Source organism: Neophocaena asiaeorientalis, unplaced genomic scaffold (genome assembly GCF_003031525.2).
Source record: "Neophocaena asiaeorientalis asiaeorientalis breed wild unplaced genomic scaffold, Neophocaena_asiaeorientalis_V1.1 scaffold629, whole genome shotgun sequence".
NCBI classification, from domain to species: domain Eukaryota; kingdom Metazoa; phylum Chordata; class Mammalia; order Artiodactyla; family Phocoenidae; genus Neophocaena; species Neophocaena asiaeorientalis.
The window spans coordinates 3516917-3541267 of record NW_020175468.1 but is presented as its reverse complement, the minus strand read 5'-3'; the positions used below and the strand labels follow the sequence as shown (position 1 = coordinate 3541267).

Sequence of the window (24351 nt, the reverse complement as noted above, 5' to 3'; positions counted from 1 at the left end):
CCACAGATACACAAGAGAGCCCTTTTGAAGCCACAAGAACTGCCCAGCTCAGCCTACTACATCAACCTGTAGATTAATGTGCTAAAAATTAATTGGCCTTTTGAACCATGAAGCTTTGGTATGGTTTGTTACACAGCAATAGCTAACCGATACATACAGAGGGCCTGAGGAGAGAGCAGGATAAAAAGCATCAATTATTATTATAATCAGTGATTCATGAGCTTCAAACTGATGAGAATTTGAATCATGGAAGAGACCCACGAACTCAGATTGGTGGCCTTTTGTTTTTAAGACTTTATGCTTAAAAAAAAAAGGTAGAAGACAACACAAGAGGGGAGTGGGGGAGGGGGAAAGAGGGTGGGCTGGGAGGATGAAGGGAACCTCTCTAAATGTCGGATCTGGGTGACCCTCCTTCCCTGATGGCCCCAGCCCACCCCCAATCCCTTCTCTGTCCTAGGGGTGGGGGGGTACCCAGCCGCCATCTTCTGAACACCCAGGCCCAGGATCTCAGCTCAGGTTCCAGGCAGAGGTGAGGGCAGAAGTGGGGCACAGGGCCTGGAGGCCTTGTCTTTGTCCTTGAGAGACCCTCGAGTGGGTGCTCAGGCCCCTCATGTCCCGGCAGGGCCCCAGGGAGGTAGGCATTGAGTTGGGGGGGCCATAGGAGGTGGGGTCCTGAAGCCAGAGGGCCAGGCGTTGACCAGAAGCAGGTATGAACCTGGCAGTCACAGTCCAGAGGTTGGGGTCTGTGGAAAGGAGAGGAGAGGCCAAGTCAGGAGATGGAGAGGGCATTTGGACCTACATCAGGCCTTCTGCGCTGTCCCCACCAGCCCCACAGTGAGAGGGACACAGAGAGAGAGACAGAGAATCAGAACGGAAATGAAGGGAAAGAGACAGAGATGAAAAAAAGACAAGGAGACAGTCAAGACAAAGAAAGAGATAAAGATAAGGAGGGCTTCCCTGGTGGCGCAGTGTTTAAGAATCCACCTACCAACGCAGGAGATACGGGTTCGAGCCCTAGTCCGGGAAGATCCCACATACCGCGGAGCAACTAAGCCCGTGTGCCACAACTACTGAGCCTGTGCTCTAGAGCCCGTGAGCCACAAGTGCTGAGCCCTCATGTCACAACTACTGAAGCCTGCGCACCTAGAGCCTGTGTTCTGCAACGAGAAGCCACCACAATGAGAAGCCCATGCACCGCAACGAAGAGTAGCCCCCACTCGCTGCAACTAGAGAAAGTCAGTGTGCAGCAACAAAGACCCAACGTAGCCAAAAATAAATAAATTAAAAAAAAAAAGATAAGGCGAGAGGGACAGACAGAGCAGGATAGAGAAGAGACATGGAGATAATCAGAGATGGAGATGTGGAAAGAGAAAGAATGAGAGAGACAGAAATAAAGGGAGAGACAAAGAGGAAAAGGCAGGGATTGGGAGAGACAGAAAAGAGTGGGGAGAAAAGGCAGCTTGCTTGGGGAGCAGGATAAGAAGCTCCCTCCGTCACTCTTGGTCCCAGAGGTCCCCTGACTCTGGACCAGGGCTCACCTGTCTGCAGTTGGTCAGGGCAGAGCTGAGACCCCCATGGACATGCCAGGCACTGAACAAACCTCTCCTCCTAGGCTCAGGCCTCCAGTGCTCTCCAAGCCTAAGCCCTTGCAGGTCTCCACTCTCATATCCCAGCCTTTCTGTGGGCCTTGATTTCATTACTCACCCATTTGACACACCAGCCTCAGCCCAGCCCAGTCCCTTTGTATGTACATGTGTGTGTAGTGAGGGGCTGTCTCATAGCCTTTGTATATACTGTTCCTTCCTCTCCTGTCTCACTCCTCTTATTCTCCTGGTCTCAGCTCCAAAGTGCCCTCCTCCAGGAACCCCCCAGCCTAGGCCCGATGCCCCCTCTGGGTTCTTCCAGTTCTTGGGTTCCCTCCTCCCAGCCCTGCCTACTGTAGGTCATTACTGTCTGGGGACAGATCTGTCTCCCCCACTGGACTGTGAGCCTCATGGGCACAAGGCTGGGCTGTCATGGTCACTGCTGTGTCCCCATCACCACCCAGCACAGGGCTGGGCACACAGTTGCTCAGGGAATGTGTATGGAATGAATGAATGGATGCCAAACCAAGGAGTTTGGACCTCATCCAATGGGCACTAGGGAGCCACAGAAGGGTTTTAATCCAAGGAGAGTCAAGATCTGATCTGTGGGGCTTCCCTGGTGGCGCAGTGGTTGAGAGTCCGCCTGCCGATGCAGGGGACATGGGTTCGTGCCCCGGTCTGGGAAGATCCCACATGCCGCAGAGTGGCTGGGCCTGTGAGCCATGGCCGCTGCTTTAGAAACTCCAGGCAGCCTCTCAACCCTGGGCGTTTGCACGTGCTGTTCCCTCTGCTTTTCTAAGCTGAGTGAACCTGCACAAGTGAACTCTTCTCTCCGAGCCTCAGTTTTCTTATCTGTAAAATGAAAATAATAATAGCTTCTCTCTTTGGGGGTTATGGTAAAGACTGAGAAGATACTCTAGACTTAAGACTTGGGAGAGTAAAAGAATGCACCCCGCTACCTTGCCCCCAACCTTCTGCCCAGTGGTCTCCTATTCATCCTTCAATGCCCTACCCAGAAGCCACTTCTTCTATAAAGTCTTCCCTGATATCTCAGAGATAGCTGATGATAGCTGTGTTTTATTGTTTGAACTGTTGGACTAGATTGCCATTGGTTTCTAATGTCCACTTCCTCATGAGCCTAGAATCTTCTCAAGAGCTGGACCCTACCTGAGGCATGTCAATATATGTTTGGAAATGTATGTAATATGTGGATGGGTGGATGAGTGGGTGGGTAGGTAGGTGCGTGAATGCATGGGTAAGTTGACAAGTGGGTGGACATGTGGGTGGGTGGATCAATGTGGAGGTGGGTGAATGAGTGGGTAGATGTATCTTCTGATGGATGAAGGGTGGTGGATACATACATGGATGGATCCATGGGTAGGCAGGTAGGCAGGTAGGTGGATGAATGCATGAATAAGAGGGTGGATGTGTGGGTGGATGGATCAGTTTGGAGGTGGATGGATGAGTGGATAGGTGGGTGGATAGATGAATGAATGAGTGGATGACTGTATGTTTGGATGGATGAGGGGGTTGGTGGATGATTGATGGATGGATGAATATATGTATGGGTGAATTGATGGATGGATGGATGAATCGGAGAACCCTCAGTTCAGAGACGCAGGCTGACCCTGCTCTGGGTGGGCTCACTGTTGGAGTCTGGAGGTCTTACGAGGGGCTGAGAATAGCACAATCTCCAACCTAGTGCCCCTAGACCTAGGACACTCACATTTCTCCTGACTCCAGCCTCTATAAATAATGCCACTCTCCTTCCAAGTTCAAACTCATCCCCATTGATCCTGGAAGACAAAAGAGGAGTGTTAGTGGGCTTCACCAGACACCCCCATATGCCCCACTCCCCCTTCCTTCCCCAGGGGACTCCTCTATCAGGACAAACTGAGTCATCCTTTAAGAGGGTGCTGGTCCTTTAAGGAAAAGTGGAGCTTTCCAATGGGTGGTTGAAGCCTGGAAGAAGCAAACTCTGGGAGGAAAGGTGGGGACCAGGAAATCTGCATTTGCATCTTCGACTCCCCTCTTAAGCAAATGAAGCAAAGGTATTTTTCAAGAACTTAATCCCAGAAGGTGGGGCACATTGCTTGGAGGAGGGGCCTGGAGTGCTGGGGGTGTGGCTTAGTTAGGGGGCGGGGCTTACCTGGGGGCCTGACAGTCACTTGTGGCTGAGTCTCCGTGTAGGCCCCCACGGGCTGGCCCTCTGGGCTGAAGGCTGCACCCTGCCCTGCTAGGGGAGTTGACGGGTGCAGGCTGAGCCCCAGGATGCCCGGTTCAGGCTTTGATACTCCCCCGGGAACACTAGGCCCTCTCTTCCCACCTTCTCCCTGTACCTGTGCGGTTGGATTGATCGATCATTGGTTGCACGATGCGTCTCCGGGCATTAATGAACCTGGGAGGGGGCCATGGAAACGGAGGAGGGTGCAAAGAGGGAGTAGAAGAGAGGCAGAAATGAATACACAGGGACAGAGAGAGAGCAGGCAAGAGAGGACGGATACAGGGGCGGCAAAGCAGAGGCAGGAAGAAGAGAGGCTCCGAGGGGCTTTGGGGCCTCCTTCAGCACCGCGGACAGCGCCCGGCCTCCCACCCCGGGCTGGCCCACGGACCGCCCAGGCCTCCGGTGTCACTCACCAGTTGTTGACTTGTAGGATGGTGAGCCCCGTGTCCTGGGACAGCTGTTTCTTCTGCTCCTCTGAGGGGTACGGGTGCTGTGGCCACCAGCAAGAGTCACCCTGCTTGCCTGGTTGCCCTCTGATCCACCAGGCCTGGCCTGCCCAGGTCCCAGGGAGTTGGTGAGCCCAGGCTGAGGCAAGGCCGGGAGAGCCGGCGGCGTGTCTGAGCTTCTCCGTGTTCCCCGGGGCCCAATGGAGGGAGGCAGAGCCAAGCTTCGGGCAATTACACCGGTGGGTGTCCCCCAACCTCTTCCAGCAATTAGAGGCTAATTGGCCAGCTCTCATCAGGGAGGTGGAGCTGGGGGAGGGGGGAACTGGGGGAACTCCACCGCCCTGGGGAAAGGAGGCAAAGCCCAGCACCAGCCCTCTCTGAGTCCGCTAGGTCCTTGTGCATGTCTCTCCCGGTCGCAATCTCTATCTTTCTCTGTGTCTGTCTGTCTGTCTCTCCCCCAATGTGACTCAGTCTCCCCCTGTGTCTCTCTTGCTCTGACTCAATGCTCTCCATCTCTATCTTTGTTTCGGCCTCTCCCTGTCTGTCCTCCTGTCTCCCTGAGGCAGGGTGGTTTGCTGATTAAGGCCAGACTGCCTGCATTTGAACCCACTTCTGGCTGTGAGACCTCTGGGCCTCAGTCTCCTCAACTGCGAAATGGAGCTAACAACATCGCTGTCTTCATGGGGTATGTTTGGCTGGATGGTGGATGACTGATGGGTGGGTGACTGGATGGGAGGGTCGGGGGGAGAGGACTGAATGAGTCCAGAGGCCTTAGTGGCACCTGGCACACAGGTAGTGCTCATGGATGTTTGCTCTTGTCAATCCCCATCTGCTTGAGAGTTTCCCTCAATATTTCCCTGCTGCCTCAGTCTCCCGTCTCTGGGTCTCTCTCCAGGCCTCAGTTTCTGTGTAGCCATCCTTCTCCATCTCTCTCTCTGCCCACCCCGCACCAGGGCCCCAAGGCTCTCACCGAGAGGTGCTGGAACAACCAGGCTCTCATGATGTTGGTGGCCACCTTGGGGAAGATCCCTCTCTTCTTGTTCTGCCGGCGCTCGTGGTCCAGCTCTTCGTCCTCTCCCCCAGAACTGGGAGAGGCCACATTTGTGTCTAGTCCATCTCCTGAGCAGGGAGAGGCATGCTGTGCTGGGGACGGGAAAGGTGGGGGACCAGAGGGACCCAGAACTCTCCCCCAAGGCACCACTCCACACCCCAGTCATCCTTGCCCCTCCGGAAGTCCTACCTGCTATCTAACTTCAATCCTCAGACTGACTCCCACCTTCCCTCCACCTCTCAAGCTTCTCACCTTGGTCACTGGAGTTGTCACCACTCTGGGAGGCCAGGCCCCCGCTGGATGGACCCGGGGTCCCCAAATGTACAGACCCGCTGTCTTCATGGTCTCTAATCCATGTAGTATTCTGGAAAATAACAGATGGAAGTCAGTGCCAAGGCTTGGGGTATAATACTACAGTGGCTAAGACCACGGGCTCTGGAGCTAGGAGTCCTGAGTGTGAAGACTGTGTCTGCCTCTTTCCTGGCTGTGTGTGACCTTGGGCAAGTCACGTCACCTCTCTGTGCCTCAGTTTCCTCAACTGCAAAAATGGAGGACAACCATCCCCACCCCCCTCACAGAGTGTGGTAAGGATTCAGTGAGTTAATTTACGTAAAGGCACACCGCAATCACTCAAGAAAGATGAGCTTGTACAGATCTCTGGCACCTGATCAGAAATCCCGGGAAGCCAGCGCTCTTTCAAAATTCAAAACTTTTCATATCTTTAGGCAGTGCACACGCCATGTATCTCCTAACACCTCCACAGTGTCTGGGGCATAACCTCGTCATCAAACTCATGAATATTTCTGCAGCAAAATGGATGAACATTTAACTAAGTGGAATAAATAAAGGCTATAAATAGCCTCTCAGTTCAGGTCAGATTTTGCTGCCAAATAAATTTGCACTAAACTTATGGGGAAAAAAAACACCAACTTCTAGTTTTCAGAGATTTGGTGGTCTCCAGATTGCAGATCAGGGAGTCGGGGGTTGTCTTTTCTTTATCCAGAGTCCTACACACTTTGAGGAACTTGACAATGTGTTGAATTCACCCCCTGCCCCAGCTCTGTGTCCCAGGAGGCCTACCCACCTGTATAGATACATCATTTCTTGGCCACTTGGTTTAAGGTTCTTCAGTTGTTGGGAGGCAGACTGGGTGGAAGTGGGGATGGCAACAGCCGCCTGCTGTCGCTGAGCCCTGGGGTACACCCCTGCCCCTGGTGAATGTCCTAGACCCTGCCCTCTGCTTTGTAATTAGTCCCTCACCCCTGCAAATGGATGCATCATTTGTGTCCTTCCAGGGCTCAGCCTGAGACACGGCACCTTAGAGAAGCTTTCTGCGGGCTCAGAACATCTGTGTGGAGTTTGGGGGCTTTGGGGATGGGTTGTGTGCAAACGACAGAATCATCAGGTCTGAAGGCTTTTGCGCATTGCTGGAATTGTCACCCTGCCCTTCTGGCACTGGATCTGATCGGATGAGCGTCCGTGTCAGTGTACCTGAAGCTGTCCTGAGACCGTCATGCAGCATGCCAGTGTGAACGTGCTGACGTCCGTGCCCGACAAGGCAAGGTTGTCCCCGGAGAAGAGGTGTCACGTGGGCAGAGCTAAGACACGCAGCCGTATTTGAGCGTGCTTGTGTCACTCTCTCAACCGGCCAGGTGGCTACACCTGGCAAATGCAAGGCTACATTTCTTTTTCTAAGCTTGTGGCTGTAGTTCTAGGGGTTGGTGTCCTATGTGGGAGACAGTGTGTGGTTATCCTGAGTCCTGCATGAGTGGGCAGGCAGCTCCGTGATTCTTTGGCGGGGGATGATGGCCAGAGGAGTGTGTTGGCAGCTGTGAGAGGATATAGAATGTGGCTCTGCCTCCAAGGGAGCTGTAACTGACCGGCACACGCACGTGGTGTGCTACTGAGCTGGTGCATAATACGGGTTGTGGGGCAGAGGGTCCTTGAGGCTCGTCTGTGACTGCTGTGTGTGCACGCTCCAGTCTGCGTAGTTGTGGTATGGCCACGTGCCTGTAGTTGGGTGTGGGTGTCATGTTGTATAATTGCCGCGTTGACAGTGTGACCGCCTCGTGGGTTTGGGCCTCACTGGGATCCGCACGGCTGTTGTGTGATTGTTACCTGGGTGCCTAAGTCTATGAAACTAGTCTGATCGATTCTGAGACTGAATGAATCCGGGGCCACGTGGCCATTGAGTGGCAAGGTGTGTGCCCACACCTACAGTAGTCCAACTGTTAAGAGGTTAGGGTAGGACTTCCCTGGTGGCGCAGTGGTTAAGAATCCGCCTGCCAATGCAGGGGACACGGGTTCAAGCCCTGGTCCGGGAAGATCCCACATGCCGTGGAGCAACTAAGCCCGTGCGCCACAACTACTGAGCCTGCGCTCTAGAGCCCGCGAGCCACAACTACTGAAGCCCACGCGCCTAGAGCCCGTGCTCCGCAACAAGAGAAGCCACTGCAGTGAGAAGCCCGTGCACTGCAAGGAAGAGTAGCCCCCGCTCGCCGCAACTAGAAAAAGCCTGCATGCAGCAACGGAGACCCAATGCAGCCAAAAATAAAGAAATAAATTTATAAAAAAGAAAAAGAGGTTAGGGTAGCGTGTGTGTGTGTGTGTGTGTGTGTGTGTGTGTGTGCGTGCAGGCACTGTGGCTGCTCTGGGTCTAAGTGTGGCTGTAGCTGAGTTTATGTCGTAGGATCTGGGGCCATTCGGCTCCATCTCCAGCTGGGTGGCTGTTACGTTGTTGACGTGTGTGTACTGCACACACACACACACATACACACACACACACACTCTCTAGAACGGCAGTGTCTCAGTCAGGCTGTGTGATCTATGATGCTATTATGCTGTTGGGCTGTGAGTGTTTAAGTATGTGGCATATGCTATCACCTGACTGTGAGTGTAATGGGTTTTGTGGCTGTTTGTGAACCTGTGTGGGTGTAGCCAAGTCTATGTGTGGCATCTGCAGCTGTTGGGGTGTGTATGCGTCCTGTCATCCAGCTGTATTGCAGTCTGTGTGGCTGTTGCATAGTTGGTGCCTGTCCTGTGGTCAGGCCATGTCTGACTGTGGCTGTCTGAGGCTGTGTGGTGTGTTGTGTGTGCCCTGATACTGGAACCCAGCTCTCTGGGCATGCCTTTGGTTTCAGGGCAATACCTGTCGCTCCATCCTGGGGCCCACCTGATCTGGGAGGCTCGGGCAGGAGGCCGGGTAGTCGTCGAGATCCTCCCTGCAGCCGCCGTCCCGATCCTCGATGACCAGGTCGATGGGCATCTTTCCCTTGAGGCAGGTGATGTAGCGGTGACAGAAGTTGTCGCACAGGTCGTGGACCTGAGGGGGCACCGGGGTACTGGGGGGGCCACCCGGGGGCCAGGGCTGGGGTGTATAGGGATGGGGGTGGCCTTCTGCTCCAACTCTGGTGGGGAGAGAGCCTGAAGGAGGGGTGGAGGGGGAAAGAAGGGAAGGGATGGGGGCAAGTGAGGGCGTGAGGGGAAGTGAGGAGCACTCACCTTCTCCAGCTCCAGCAGGTGGAAACGGAGCACTTGAATGGCTTGTATCATCTGAAAACAGAGACACAAGAGGGGAGGGAGAGAGGGAGCGAGGGAGCGAGACAGAGAAGAAGGAAGAGGAGAAGGTGAAAAAAGAGAAGAAGGAGGAGGAGGAGGAGAAGAGGAAGAAGAAGGAGAAGGAGAAGAAGGAGAAGGAGAAGGAGAAGAAGGAGAAGGAGAAGGAGGAGGAAAAGGAGGAGAAGAAGAAGGAGGAGGAGGAGGAGGAGGAGGAGAAGAAGGAGGAGGAGGAGAAGGAGGAGGAGGAAAAGGAGGAGGAGAAGGAGGAGGAGGAGGAGGAGGAGATGAAGGGGAGGAGGAAGAAGAAGAGAGAGAAACAGAAAAAATGCATTGGATGACAAACAGAAAAAAGAGTGCAAAGAGAGACAAAGACAAAACGACAGGGGCAGAGAGAAATAGAGAACAGAGATGGAGATCCAGAATTAAGGAACAAGGGAGTGTGAGATTGAGATCAGAGACAAAGAAAGAGAAGCAAGAGGTGCAAGAGACAGAAGAGGACCCATCACAAGAAGAGTGAGCTAAGGTATGCTCTAATAATAGCACCACATCCTTTGCCTGCTTGCCCTTGGATCCATTTCCCACCCTTCACCTGAAAACTACATTTCCCAGAGTCCTTTGCCAAAGGGTTCAGCCAATAGGAAGCTCTGGTGGGAGCTGGAAAGCAAAAGGAAGGGACAAGTCGGGGTATTTCTCCCTCTCTCTCCCTCTCCTCCTTCTCTTCCCTTTCTCCCTCTTCTCTCTCCTCTCCTCTCTCCTTTACAGCTAACTGCTTTTATTCATTTTGATGTGAGCCCTGTTCTGACTGATAGAACAGCAAACACTTAATGAGTCCCCATTCAGTGCCAGGCATTGTGCTACATGCTTGACTCTCTTTAACTCATTATACACTCGCAACAGCCCTACAAGCTAGAAATTATTACTAGCTACACTTTACAGATGAGGAAAACGGGGCCCAGGGAGATGGAACTACTTGCCCTGGTTCTTAGAACTAGTAAGTATAGAGCTGGGATTCGAACTCAGGCCATCGAGTCCCTGTTCTCAAACTCTAGGCTACACTGCATTGCAAATGGGCAACAATTATCACTATTTGAGGACGTGGGCCAGGCGGTCTCCTCTTTGCTCCCACAACCAATCCCAGGGCTATGGAGTGTGGAACAGGAGACCCCCTTGGAGAAGGAGGAGTTGGGGAGGGCCCAGGTCTCACCAGATTGTCCAGCTCCGGGTTGGAGGAGAAGAGAGGCCTCTCGGAGCGGACCTGGGAGAAAGAGAGAGGCCAGGGAGGGCACATCCTGTCTCCTGCCCACCCCACTTCACTGTTTCTCCTGGCGCACAGCGGATGGTGGGTGCCCACCTGCTTGGCAAAGGCTGCGATGTCCTCATTGAAGGAATCGGAGGAGCATACGTCACTGCCTGGGGGTGTGCCCAGCCCAGTCCCAGCCCCATCACGGGGAGAACACGTGGCCAATTCACATTTCTCAAAGACCAGGGCCAGCAGCGGGAAGAGCGGGTGTCTGGGGAAAGCAGGGGGTGAGAGTTCACGAGGGGAGGGCAGGGGGGCTGGGAAGTATGGCGCAACCGGGAGGTGGAGAGGAGACCCAGAGGGAAGAGGTGGAGAGACAAAGACAGAGTGAGACAGAGTCAGAGAAGAGAAACATATCCAGAGAGACAAAGAAACAGGGCGGGGGGCACATCCCGAGACCCCATGGAGCCCTCAGCCTTGTCCCCACTCACCCGTAGATCTCATCCTTCTCCCTCCTCAGGCCATCACTATCCAAGCCCAGGGGCGGGGGCTGGGGAGGCCGGTGGGGGCCGTAGGGCCCGGGGGCTCTCGGTGCCGAGGGCACTGCCTCCGAGAAGCCAGCCAGGGCTGCAGTGCTGTCCACGATGCCGGGGTAGTGGGGCAGCTCATCGTACTGGGTGGGGGGAGGTGAGAGGGGAAGAGCCCCAGGGACGTGTCAGCACCAACAAGAAACCTCCCTACCCTCGCACCCAGGAAATGCCCCCTCCTTGCCCCAGTCACCTGCCCTACTGTCCCCAAGTGTCCCAGCCTTGCTCCCTTAGGCCCCCGATGTCCCATGGAGCTGTCTGGGTGGGACTGAAGGCCCTGTCCTCAAGCCTTCCCTTGGACCCGTGGACTGTGAAAAATGTCCCGTCAGAGATTCCCAGTGTGTGGGCAGGAGGGTCCAGGGGAGAGAGACTGACCCAGGTCTTGGATCTGAGGGTCAGGGTTGCGGGGGGTCAGGGATTGGCTGGCTGGCAACTGCTAGCTTCTCACAGAGAGTTAGGGGGAGAGAGATGTGAGAGAAGAGAGAGACTGGGAGGCAGATGCAAGAGAAAGACAGAGGGAAGGAGAGATTAGAGGGAGAGAGAGAGAGGGAGGGAGAGAAATGGTGAGAGAGACAAAAAAGGTGGAGAAAGAGACAAGAGATAAAGAGAGATGTAGAGTCAGAGGGAAGAGAAGAGAGGGAGAGAGATACACACAGGGAGAAGATACAGGAGAAACAGGCAAAGGGAGACAGGGGGCAGAGAGAGAGAGAGAGAGGCAGAGACAGAGAGACAGAGAAGGGGAGAGAGAGGAGGGGAGAGAAATCGATTCTCGCTCATGGGCACTGCCCATCAAAGCAGTGCATTGTTTGTACACAAATGTACGCATACAGTCTCCCCCGCTTCAATTTCACTTCCCAGATGAATATGCACGTCTGAGTGCATCTTGTCACACTCCACTCCCCCTGTGGACCCACCACACGCGCGCACACACACACAGCCAAAAGCCAGGCGCAGGAATGAATGAGTGGGTGAATGAATCAATGCATGAGACATTTAGCACAGTGCCTGGTGTACATTCAATAAACACTTGTTGAACCAAAGTATAACCCGGCTCAACCACGCAAACGCACTTGTGCCAACAGCCCCAAAGAGAAATCACGCGTGAGATTTCTGTGTCCTGTCATCACAGAAGCACACGCACCGGTGAAGCCAGGGGACCTTTAAGTCACCCACGTCCAATCCTTTCCTCGGAGATGAAGAAAATGAGGTTCAAAGAGGCAAAGGGACTGGAGAGGGGGAGGTACCAGTGTTCCTGCCATAGCGGGTGTGCGCACGGAGGGCTCTGAGTGTGTGTGTGTGTCTTTCCTTTTCTCCTAACTTCTCCTGAGCACTGAAGTTAAATCCAACTGCCCCCCCCCCACTGTTCATCGCACATCTCAGGATGTCCTCGAATCCTGCGGTATTCCTGCCCCCCTCCACCCCCAAAGGTGCCTGCTCACCTCTTCGCCTATCTCTCCAACCCCAGGACAGCGGAAGAGAATCCCTTGGCCCTGCCTGGTGAGACCCACCTCTCCCAGCACTGTCCCCACGCCTAACCCTTTGGAGGACATGAAACAAAAGTAGACCAGGGAGAAGGATGGGAGAGGGACGAAAAAGAAGGGGGGGGGGTAGGATAAAGGGCCTGAGATGGAGGGGAGACCAGGGACAGAGAGGGGAGACTGAGGGGCAGAGAGAGGGGAGACCCGGGGTTAGGAAGAGGGGAGGAGATTCAGGGGCAGCGAGAGGGGAGGCAGAGAAAGAGATGGTGGAGAGAGCGGGATGGGCTGATGGGGGCCAGAGCTCCCCAGGGAGGAGATGGAAGGATGGGGGATGCGACCACCGGCTGGGGCACAGGATCGTCCGCCCTCAGACCTACCCTCCGGGCCATGGGCTGATGCCGGCGGCAGCTCCCGGGTCTCTCCAGGGCCTGGCCGGCGGGGAGGGCGCAGCCAGGGGCAGCGGCCCCAGATGGCCCGAGGGGCCGACGCCAGGGGGTGGGGCAGGAGGCTGGGTGCCCTCCCGCCCCCCCGCAACTTCCCACCCCGGGAGACAGGGACACTTGTGCGCTTGCCTGAAGCCATCTGTGTGTGTGTGTGTGTGTCCCCAGCTGTGTCTGTCTGTGTGTCTGGTTGTTGGATCATGCCTGGTGTGGGTGTGTTGTTTCTGTTTCTGAATATAGTGGGTGTGTAAGTGGTGTGTGTGCGCACGCATGCACGTACATGCCTGGAAATACCACTCTGCCCCTCTGCCAATGTTTCACCTTTGCCTTTTGGAAGTTTCTTAGCCTGAAACGCCCTCAACAGCTCTCAGGGAGTTTGTGATGGCATCTCCAAAATTGAGGGTAAACGATGTGCCTGGTTACACATCTGCTGGAGAGCAGGTTCACAGCTTTGACCTGATTCCCGGAGGAGCCTGGGACCCAGGCAGCCTTTGAAACTGGTGTTCTAATGAAAGAAAGATTTCTGCAACTAAAGTGTATTGAGTGCCTACTGTGTGTTGGGTGACGTTCTGGAGATGTAGCAGGGAACAAAAGACAACCGTTCCTGGTCTCCTGGTGCTCACATGCTACTGGGGATGGTGTGGGGGAGAGAGATTTGTCCGGTAAATAAATGTGTAAGTATAAAATCATGCCTGGAGGTGATAAGTGCTCTGAGACGAAGCAGAATAAGCACAGGGGGATGACAAAAGCTGGACAGGGCAAGTTCTCAGAGGAGGTGACATCTGAGCAGAGACCAGAAGGAGGGGAGGGAGGGAGCCACATGGATGTCTGGGGAAGATCATTCCAGGCAGAGGAGTGGCAGGTGCAAAGGCCCTGGGGCAGGAATGTTTTGGAGGCCAGCAAGGGCAGGAGAGGGCATGGGGCTGGGGGGAGGGAGGTTGATACCCCTGGGATTCCTTCTCTCACTGGCTTTTCTACAGTAGTGTCTTTAGCCTCTGGTGGCCGCAGATTCCTGAGGGGATGTATAAGTGAGTATCAAGAGGCCTGTGAACTCCCTCAGGTTGCCTGGCAAATTGTGGTCTTGGTGCTTATGTGTTTTTTTTAGGGAGATGGCCCATAGTTTTCATCCTATGATCAAAAAGGATACTTGACCCCCCAAAAGTTACAAACCATCACCCCAGAATAAGAGCTCCAGAGAGAAATGAGACAGAGATCCAGAGAGAAAGGGACAGAAATTGGAGGAGGGGACAAAGACCCAGAGAAAGGAGGGCAGAGATGGGAGGGGGAGACAGAGGAGAGAGAGAGAGAGAGAGAGAGAGAGAGAGAGAGAGAGAGAGAGAGAGAGGGGGGGGGAGAGGGGGTGGAGAGGAGTAGGGGGAGAGAGAGGAGAGAGAGAGAGAGAGAGAGAGAGAGAGAGAGAGAGAGAGACGGAGAAGGGGGTGGAGAGGGCTTGCAGAGAAGGGGGTTGAGAGGGCAGGCTGCAAGCCGTACACCCACCCCTGCTGGGCTCTCTAAGGATATGTTTATGACCCTCATAAACAGCTCCACCTCTGCCACACCCTGCTGCTCTTACCTCCTCCCAGCTTGTGGACATTAAGCCAAACCACCCAGGCCAGGGAAGCGGGTGAGAGAGCTGGAGCTACAGCATGACGGACTGAGGTTAGGACAGCAGCAGCACGTCCCAGAGGGAGAGGGCAAGTTGGAGGGCTCTGGCTGAGGGCGAGGATAATGGCCCTGGTCCCCCTCAGGCCTGGGGAAGGCCGTTCCTCGTCCACCCAGGATTCAGCGTCACCTCCAGCCCACACCCCCATCTCTGTCTCTCCCTGGATCGCTTTCTCGCCGGTCCTCACTCTCTCTGTCTCATCCAGGTTCTCCATCCCTGTCTTTCTCTGTGTCCCTGACTCTTGTCCTCTGACCCCCCCTCGGCACACCACCAACCTTCTTTCCTGGCTATGCCTGGGTCTCCTCCAGGAATCTGGGGTCCAGACCCACCTCAGACCAATTCTTCCTTCCTTAAGCCTCAATCTCCCCATCAGCTGGATGAGCCTTGGGCTTGAGGGGTGAGGAGTGATGGCGAAATAGTTAAACTGGTAGGTGTCAGGACTCTGGGCACCTTGTCTGAGTCCGGTGTCCTCAAGCCAAAGGGTGCTCCCCCTGAAACTTTCCCACGTACTGTCCCTCGGGTGACGCTGGCCCTTTAAGGCAGGCAGAGGGGCAGGGGAGAGCCTTTAATCACTGCCACACACACCCCGCCCCCCAGATAGGGGTTTTGGGGTTTTGGAGCAGAAAATTTATTTAAATAACTTTTTAATTAAAGATGCAAAGCTTTTCTGGGTGCACCACCTCCGCTCCCCCTACTGCTCCCAGCCGAGGCTTAAGGTGCGGGAGCCAGGGGTCTGGGCCCCCAGCCTCTCTTTGGGTCTTGGGGGATGTGTGTTGAGGTCCCCTGGCCCAAGCTGATTCTGAAAACAAGGAGGGTGGCCTGATCTGACGGGGGTGGGGCGGGGGGCGGTAAGTGGATGGAGGGGAGAAACCAGCTGTGTCTTAACTGGGTGGCGGCCTTGGTGAAGCCAATGGGGGCAGGGCGGCTGGGGAAAGGCAGAAACAGTGGCGCAAAGAGGGAAAGAAGGAAAGGGGGTCAGACTGAGGCCCAGAGCGAGCTGGACAGAGGAGGGGGTCGGGGGGAGAGGGAGGGAGAGATAGAGGCAGAGAAGACAGGAGACAGAGACCAGAGTTACTCCTTGCATCACTCAGCCCCCAAACAAGGAGGAGGGGCTTGAACTCTTGGGCATAAATCTTTTTAATTAAAGAGAAGGGCAAGGGGAAAGTAGGAGTGTCTGTAAGAGAACCTGCTGGGGAAGGCAAGATACTGGAGGGAGGAGGCAGGAAGCTGTTTTTCTCACTCCTGCTGCCTCCATTCTGTCTGACACACACACAGACACACCCTGGCCCGTCTCTCTCAGACCTCAGGCCTCCTCTGCAGAGCTGGTTTCCCCCAGCGTGGCCACCAACCTCTCAGTGGCTGGGCGGGACCCTGTTGCTCTCTTCGGTCCCCCCACCGGAGCACGGGCCACGGGGGCTGTGCCCACCAGGCAGCGGCGACCCCCAGGGAACCCCAGTGGTCCCCAGGGTGTGCGCTCCGAGGCTGTGGGAGCCGAGGGAGTGAGCGAGGACCAGCTCAGGGCCCCCCATCTTCCCTCGTGGGCCTGCGAGCTCTCCACCTCAGTTTCCTCTCTTTCTCATCAGCTGTGTTCGCCTTGCCCTCCTCCCCAACTCCTAGTCTCTCTCCAAGTGTCTGTATCTCAGGGGTGGGGAAAGTGGATCCTATACGAGGGGGCCTCTGTGTCTCTGTTTCGGTCTTGGGTGTCTGTCTTTCCAGCTGTTTGCCTCATGTGTCTCTCCCTCTATATTTTGTCTCTCTATCTCTGTGTCTCTCTTTCCCTGGGCGATCTCTCTGTGTCTCTATCTCCATCTCTTTCTCACTCCCAGTCTCTCCCCTTCTCTTTGTCTCAGGCCTCCCTCCCTCCCCCACCTCCAGTCTGTCTCTGGGGACCTGTGTCTCTGGGCCTTTGTCTCTCCACCTCTCTGCACCCCCATCCCTGTCCAAGCCCTCCTCCACCTGGCTGCCCAGGCCTTTCATAGATGCATCGCACCGAATCCCCAGTTCCTTCCCCTGTGCCTGGCCCGGCCCCAGGAGAAGGAAACATATATGTTGGTGGGCCCCCTCTCCTCCGCTCCCGGGCCCGGCCCTCCGCCTGCCGCCCAGGCCCATCCATCACCAGAGCTGGTGACTCCGGAGGCTCATTTGTCACCCGCTGCCTGCCGCCCCACCAAGCAATCATACCATTAGCCATGGCTGGCCAGAGGCCACCGGGAGGACCGGGCCTGACGCGGGCGGGGGAGGGGCACAGGGCCGCACTCCCCACCCACTTCCCGTCTCTCTTCCCGTTCTCTCTCCTTTTTCTCCGCATCTGCCTCCTTGTCTCCTTTCTGGGGTCTCCCCTTTTCACTCCTCTTGCTGCCTATCCCCTCACCCCCACCCCCATTCCTCTTTCACTGTGTCCCTCCTTGTCTTGTGTGTGTGTGTGTGTGTGTGTGTGTCTGTCCATCCATCCGTCTCTTTTGGCCCGGCCCCAGGAGAAGGAAACATATATGTTGGTGGGCCCCCTCTCCTCCGCTCCCGGGCCCGGCCCTCCGCCTGCCGCCCAGGCCCATCCATCACCAGAGCTGGTGACTCCGGAGGCTCATTTGTCACCCGCTGCCTGCCGCCCCACCAAGCAATCATACCATTAGCCATGGCTGGCCAGAGGCCACCGGGAGGACCGGGCCTGACGCGGGCGGGGGAGGGGCACAGGGCCGCACTCCCCACCCACTTCCCGTCTCTCTTCCCGTTCTCTCTCCTTTTTCTCCGCATCTGCCTCCTTGTCTCCTTTCTGGGGTCTCCCCTTTTCACTCCTCTTGCTGCCTATCCCCTCACCCCCACCCCCATTCCTCTTTCACTGTGTCCCTCCTTGTCTTGTGTGTGTGTGTGTGTGTGTGTGTGTCTGTCCATCCCTCCGTCTCATGTGTCTCTCCCTCCATCTTTTTCTCTCTCTCTGTCTCCATCTCTCTCTCTCTCTGTCTCTCCCCCCTCCCCCTCCCCATCTCTCTCTATCTCTGGGGACCTCTTTCTCTCCTGTCTCTGTTGCCCTCCCCCCACCCGATGTTTTGTTCTGGACGCCCTCCCTCCCCCGCTCCCTCCTCTCCTGACCCCAGCTGCCCCTTTTCCATCCATCATCCTAGACGTTTCCTTCCCTCCCCACCCAGGGGGAGAAAATTGCTGGGAGAGGGCAGGGGGAGGAGGACGGGTGCCCTGGGAGGCCCGTCCCTTCTCCCCCCACCGCCAGCCCTGAGTGCCTGGAAGTCCTCCCTAGAGTCTGACTTCAGTCCTCAGGGAGACAGCAGGATGCAGATGAGGTGCCAGGAGCAAGCCCTCCCTGTTCCCTGGAGGGACAAGAAGCTCTGTGCGCCCAGGGGCGAGGCGGGGAGAAGGGGGCTGGGAGGCGTGGGGCAAGCGGAGGGGGAGACCTGGGCACAGTTGTGCCTCCCCTCGTTCCTTGGTGCCCACAGATTTTCCCACGGGAACAGGGATGCCCCATTCACACCCCTCTGACCCAATAGCAGTCCCCACGCCGCCACCTGGGATGCCCCCCACTGAATGAAGCGGCCTTCCCCCTCAGCAGCCGCCGGGGGTTAGTAAATAAACGCCCCAATTTCTTCACCCTGGGTTGGGCCCCCAAAGAGGGTTCTACAGAGTCCCCAGTGGACCTCATTGTCTACAGGGGGTGACCTGTGTGTCAACACACCCCTTAATGGTTTCCTTCCCTGTCTCCCCTCCAGTGTTTCCTGGAATCGCCTTCCAAACAAGCCACTTGCTTTGGGCTGACTTCTCTGGAGCCCAGCCTGAGACAGCGGCCAGCCAGGGACATGGTGGATGGGCAGAAAGGGGGGCAAGGCGAGAAGAGACGCCCCCCACCCCGTGATGGTTAATTGTATATGTCCACTTGGCTAGGCTATGGTACCCAGTTGTTTGGTCAAACACCAGCCTAGATGTTGCTGTGAAGGTATTTTGCAGATGAGATTCACACTGAAATCAGTTGACTTTGAGTAAAGGAGGTTATCCTCCATAATGTGGGTGGGCCTCACCCAATCAGTTGAAGGTCTTAAAAGGAAAAGACTGAGGTTCTTTGAGAAAGGGAATTCTGCTTCCAGACTGCCTTCAGATTTTTTTTTTTTTTTTTTTTTTTTTACGCGGGCCTCTCACTGTTGTGGCCTCTCCCATTGCGGAGCACAGGCTCTGGATGCGCAGGCTCAGCGGCCATGGCTCACGGGCGCAGCCGCTCCGCGGCATGTGGGATCTTCCCGGACCGGGGCACGAACCCGTGTCCCCTGCATCGGCAGGCGGACTCTCAACCACCGCGCCACCAGGGAAGCCCTGCCTTCAGATTTGAGCTGCAACCTCAGTGCTTCCCTGGGTTCCCAGTTTTGGACTTGCCAGACCCCACAATCACATAAGCCAATTCTTTAAAATAAATCCTTTACTATCTGTCTATCTACCTATCTAACTATCTATACATCCTATTGGTTTCATTTCTCTGGGGAACCCTTACTAATATACTTCCAAAATCTAAATTGCTATGAGCATATGAGGCATGACAAAGAAATAAAAAGAACATAAGGGTTCAAGATGTAGCATCCTTCGGGGCTTCCCTGGTGGTGCAGTGGTTAAGAATCTATCTGCCAATGCAGGGAACGCGGGTTCGAGCCCTGGTCTGGGAAGATCCCACATGCCGCGGAGCAACTAAGCCCGTGCGCCACAACTACTGAGCTTGAGCTCTACAGCCCGTGAGCCACAACTACTGAGCCCAAGTGCCACAACTACTGAAGCCCACGTGCCCAGAGCCCGTGCTCCACAACAAGAGAAGCCACCGAACGAGAAGCCCGCGCACCGCAACGAAGAGTAGCCCCCACTCGCCACAAATAGAGAAAGCCCGCGTGCAGCAATGGAGACCCAACGCAGCCAAAGAAAGAAAGAAAAAAAAAGATGTAGCATCCTTCAACAGATGAATGGATAAGCAAAAGGTGGTATTTTCCTCCAGTGGAATATTATTCCTCCATAAAAAGGAATGAAGTTCTGCTCCATGCTACCGCATGGATGGACCTTGAAAACATTAGTCATGCTGAGTGAAAGAAGCCAGTCAAAAAATACCACACGTTGTAGGATGCCAGTTATGTGAAACGTCCAGAATGGGCAAAATCATAGAGACAGGAAGTAGATTAGTGGCTGCCTGGGGGTGGGGTGGGGGGCGAATGGGGTGTAACTCCTAACGGGTACGGGGTTTCCCTTGGGGGAGATGAAAAAGGTCTGGAACTAGATAGTGATGATGGTTGCACCACATCGTGGTGGTACTAAATGCCTCTGAATTGTGCCCTTGAAAATGGTTAAAATGGTACATTTTATGTTATGTGTATTTCACCACAATTAAAAAAAAGAGTTCAAGATGTAGAGATCCATAGAAACTCGAGACAAGAGGCAGTGGTGAATTAGCTCTAGAGATGGTGTGTTAATTTCCTGCTGCGATTGTAACAAATTAGTGCCGTCTCAGTGACTTAACACAAATTTATTCTCTCACAGCTCTGGAAGATGAAAGTCCCAAATCAGTCCCAGTTGGCCAAAATCAAGGTGTCAGCAGGGCTGCAATCCCTCCAGAGGCACTAGGGGAGAATCAGTTCCTTGCCTCTTCCAGCTTCTGGGGGCTGTGGCATTCCTTGGCTTGTAGCCACATTGCTCCAATCTTCAAGGCCAGCATCCTCAAATCTCTGCCCCATCTTCCCATGGCCTCCTCCTCTGTGTGTAGTATGATCTTCTCTTTGCCTCCCTCTTCTAAGGATCCATGTGATCCAGGATCATCTCCCCATCTCAAGATCATTAATGTAATCACACCTGCAAAATCCTGTTTTATCATATAAGGGAACACATTCACAGTTTCTGGGAATTAGGATGTGGATATCTTTGGGGGGCTATTATTCAGCCTACCATGAATGGCCACCAACTATTCCTCCCCTCCTTCTAGGGTGCCCTCTCCACCCACCAAGAGGTGGTGTCTATTACCCTGCCCCTTGAATCTTGTGACTTGCTTTGACCCACAGAATATGGCAGACGTGGCCTTACAGCTTCCACGGTGGCTCTCTTGGAACCCAGCCACCATGCTGCAAAGAAGTTGGTCTAGACAATTAGGGGAGGAAGGGGGGCTCCAGGGAGAAGTGAGGTGGCCCAGCCCACAGACAGCACCCACTGCCAGCCATGAACGAGGGCACCTTGCACATTTGAGCCCCAGCCAAGCTCCAGGATGAATGCAGCCACATGGTGACGTCAGCCAACACCACCATCAACACAGAGAATCGTTAAAATCATTGTTTTAAGCCACCAAGTTTCAGGGTGGTTTGTTACTCAGAACTAGATAACTGATAAACACACAGGGACACAGACACAGGGGCAGCGGGCAGGGGCCACTGACATTTGGAAACGGAGAGATAAGGAGAGATAAGGTGTGGGGGGTGGAAGATACAGATCAAGGAAGCAAAGCAGAGAAACAGAGAGAGGTGAAAGTGTCAAAAAGAGACAGAGATCTCTGGAAAGAGACGGGTCAGGGGAGAGACAGCAGCGCACAGACAAGATGCAAAAAAAAGAGAGAAAGAGAAATTGTCAAGAAAGACAGGGGCTAAAGAAAAAGAAAAAAGAAAAAAAGAAAGACACGGGCTCCTGTCAGCCCCAGCTAAGCTTTCAGCTGACAGCCAGCATCAACTGTCAGCCATGTGAGTGAGTTATCTTATGAGTTAGTGAGTTGCCTTCAGATAACTGTAGGCTCATCTGACAGCTGACTGCAATCGTGAGAGACCCCAAGTCAACCCGTAGAGCCTGAGTCAACTGGCGCCAACCACATAACCACGAGAGACAATAACTTGTCATTTTAAGCCACTAAGTTTGGGATGGTTGTTATGTAGCAACAGATACCTAGAACAGGATGCATGGAGTGTCACAGAAAGGCAGGCGAGGAAATCGGGGGAGTCGGGGGAGGTTTTAAGCTGAAGATTTAGTTGGAGGAAATCGATTAAGAACTTGGGAAACTGTTAGAAAGATGAAGCAGAGGAAATGTGCATTTCAGAATTTGGGGAAGTTTAGAGGCTCAGGCCTGGATCCCAGAACAGATGATGCAGAGGATCTAGGGCATCAATTTCAGTGGTGGTGTCATCCAGTACCCACATTCTGATTGGCTTTTGGAGCATCAGCTCTGTGAGTTCCCTCAAACCTTTTTGCAGAAGCGACTGTTCATTGCCTGATAACCTCCAATTTCCCACTTTTCCTTAAAAATTCTCTATAATTTTTAGCATAATGACTCAGAATTAAAACTACTTTTTCCCCAGCTCTTCTTGCAGCTCAGTGTGGCCAGATGATTCAGGTCTGGACACTGAGACGTAGCAGGAATCGTTAAGTGGAACTCCTGGGTCAAAGCCTTACAGAGGACGGTGGATCCGGGACCTGTCCTTCCCTCTCCATCCTTCTGGTTGGAGGATGATGACGTGGAGGTGCACCATCCTGGACTAAACAGATGAGGGTCATATTCTCGCTACATCAAAGCAACAAGGTAGAAGCAGGTTCTGTACTGCCCCCCTGAAATAGGGGTGCCATGCCAGACGTGAACTGTTGCATTAGAAATAAATAAACTCTTATCTTATTTAAACCACTATTATTTTGGATCCTTGTTATCCACATCTAAACCCATATCTAACTGCTATTAATAAAAATCTGATTAGGAAGCTCTTACCAGGACTTACATACACCCACCCTCTTCCGGTTCTGGAAATCACCCCCCTTCTATTGCCCAGCAGGCTAGGGGTAGTAATAGCTCCCCTCCCACCTCTGCTAGCGGCAGGGTGCCCCACCACCCCTTGTCTGTTTCCCTGCACTCTGCACAGCCTCGTTAATATCCCCTTTTACACTTGCCTAAGTCACCCAGTTCAGTGCCATGAGTGTCCTGCTGTGCCTCTCTACAGAGTTCTTGCCCTCACCAGTCCCACTGTGATCACCACCTCTGGCACCCTGTTTGGCGTATGTCCCGCCACTACTGTGTAAGCCTTGGGAGAACAGGGCCCAGAGACATTGTGGTCACTGCAGTGTCTCCAGCACAGCGCCAGACACAGGGCGGGCACCCAATGGAAAAGTGAATTAAAGAAGCCCAGGGTCTGGAGAGAGAGGAAGGAATACTCCCCCTTGGCTAATTCTTGTCCCCTGGGTTTGGTGACTTAGCAACTGGGACTCAGGTGGCAAAGCAGTTCATGGGGAATCTGCATTTCTCTGTCCTTCTGAGGCTGTCTGTTCCAGGAGTGTGTGTGTAAGTAAGTAAGGGGGAAATACTTGGAAAATATAACTATTCCCATCTGTTAAGCTCTTTCTATGTGCCAGGTGTTATTCTAAAAATATATATGTATATATTTAATACAACAATCCAGTGAAGCAGGTACTATTAGTTCCTATTATTATCCCCATTCTCCAGATGAGGGAACTGAAGCACCCAGAAAGTAAATCTTTATGTTATGCTGCATCCCAGGACAAACAATTCAAATCACTCCCAAGCTGCCCCTTGGATCGCCTTGCATCCCGGTGAGGATCATGGCATCTGGGGTGGGATGAAGGGGCCTTTGTACTGTTCCTTGTCTCGTCCACAACCCAAGCTCTGGAGACGCCCCTCTTGGAAGCTGAGACCTCACTCCTTTCCCTGGCCCCAGACTCACACCTTTCCCCGGTCACGTCTGGCAAAATACAAGTGTCCTGGTCCCGTTCTGCACCCTGGATGTCATCCTCTTCCATCTCTGTCCTTCCTCGCTGTGAGACTCGGGGCAAGTTGCTTCGCCTCTCTGAGCCTCAGTTTCCTCACTGGTAGAAGGGGGGTACTCCGGGGACTGGCAGGGGACTGGACGAGGCTGTGCCCTGGGAAGCCCAGCACAGTGCCGGCATCGTGGGTGCTCCCTAACTGCCCACTGCCGTTGGCACTGTTCTCAAGAGCTTCAGCCCCCTTGCATTCAGTGCCCTCCTGCTTCACACGTCTCCCCACCTTGCAGGAAAAGCCCTCTCAGGTCCCGTAGCTTCCTCCCTGTCTCTCAAAATTCTCCAAAGCGAGGTCTACGTGCTCTGACTCAGTTTCTCCAACTTCCACCCCCTCCTCACTGTAGATCAGCCTGACTTCTGCCCCCACACCCTCCCCCTAACTGCTCACATCAAAACCTAAACCCAAGGGTAGCCTCTAAGTTCTCATCTTTCTCCACCTCTCCATGGCCTTGGGTCCTGTTGACAACACCTTCATTCTGGAAACTTCTCTCGGCTTCAGGTGCCCCAGTTTCCTGCCTTCCCACCTACTTCTCTGGCTTCTTCTCCATCGACAGGTCTCCCACCTTCCACGTGCCCCTTAGATACTGGGGCTCCTCAAGGCACTGCTTTCTTCTCACACTACCCACGCCCCGGGCAGCCCAACCCCTCCTGTGGCTCGGTGACACCTCATTGCCAACAAATCCCCAATCTCTCTCAAGTGCAGCCTCCTCTACTGAGCTCCAGGTGTCCCCTGGCTGTCTCCCCACCCTGACGTCTCCTCTGGATGTCCCACAGGCATCTCACGTTCGGCATGTACTCACCTGAATCCAGCATATCCTTCAAACCTGTTCTTTCTACTTGCCCCCAACTTGGTCCCCCAAGACCCGGGGAGACCTCACTCTCTGGGCTGGAAACTGTCCACACTGTCCACCCCCTCCCAGATCCACTCCCCACTCCCCACGTGCCCACACTCCATTCTTGCTTGCAGGATTCAACCACCTGTAAGACTATGAAAAAGTCATTAACTCACAAGGCTGCACACCTTTACATAGGCTGTTCCCTTTATCTGGACACACACACGCCCCTCCTCTGAGACAGTTACCTGCTTTCTCTAGGAAACCCGCATCAACCCCGGCTCTCCTGCTCAGGCGACTCAGGGTCCTTCTCTTCTGCGTTCCCAGGATACCCTACGACGCGGAATAGTTTGTGGCTGAGGGAATGGGGGCGTGGCTAGGGAAGCTACTGGGTGATGGATGAGGAGCTAGTGTAGCTCCTGGGTAATGAGTGGGGGTGTGGCTAGGGGGAGCTTCGGGCTGATCTTCAGAGTGGCTGGTGCATG

The 24351-nt window shown here is 54.3% G+C and overlaps 1 protein-coding gene across 8 annotated transcripts; it reads right to left on the bottom strand.

Annotated features, from left to right (window-relative positions):
• Positions 1 to 284: 284 nt before the first annotated feature.
• MEIS3 (Meis homeobox 3) lies at positions 285 to 12688 on the bottom strand. Of its 8 annotated transcripts, none has more exons than XM_024768812.1 (13): positions 12545 to 12688; positions 10594 to 10775; positions 10214 to 10373; positions 10067 to 10117; positions 8806 to 8856; positions 8477 to 8575; positions 5557 to 5668; positions 5224 to 5372; positions 4221 to 4297; positions 3923 to 3981; positions 3733 to 3816; positions 3310 to 3379; positions 285 to 743 (listed from the first exon to the last, which is right to left on the bottom strand). In XM_024768812.1, exons 1-12 carry the CDS (start codon positions 12554 to 12556, stop codon positions 3330 to 3332), a joined length of 1086 nt encoding a protein of 361 aa, XP_024624580.1. In that variant the 5' UTR covers positions 12557 to 12688; the 3' UTR covers positions 285 to 743; positions 3310 to 3329. The 8 variants fall into 8 exon arrangements, with proteins under 8 accessions (XP_024624580.1, XP_024624574.1, XP_024624576.1 ...); XM_024768806.1 differs by having other exon boundaries at positions 314 to 743; positions 3733 to 3819; positions 8453 to 8626; XM_024768808.1 differs by having other exon boundaries at positions 314 to 743; positions 3733 to 3819; positions 8477 to 8626.
• Positions 12689 to 24351: the final 11663 nt, after the last annotated feature.

Coding starts and splice junctions, on each gene's coding strand:
- MEIS3 (XM_024768814.1), bottom strand. Junction 10,374..10,593: donor GAGAAGGATGAGATCTACGG/GTGAGTGGGGAC, acceptor TGCTTTCCCCAG/ACACCCGCTCTTCCCGCTGC. Junction 8,857..10,066: donor ACCCGGAGCTGGACAATCTG/GTGAGACCTGGG, acceptor CTCTGTTTTCAG/ATGATACAAGCCATTCAAGT.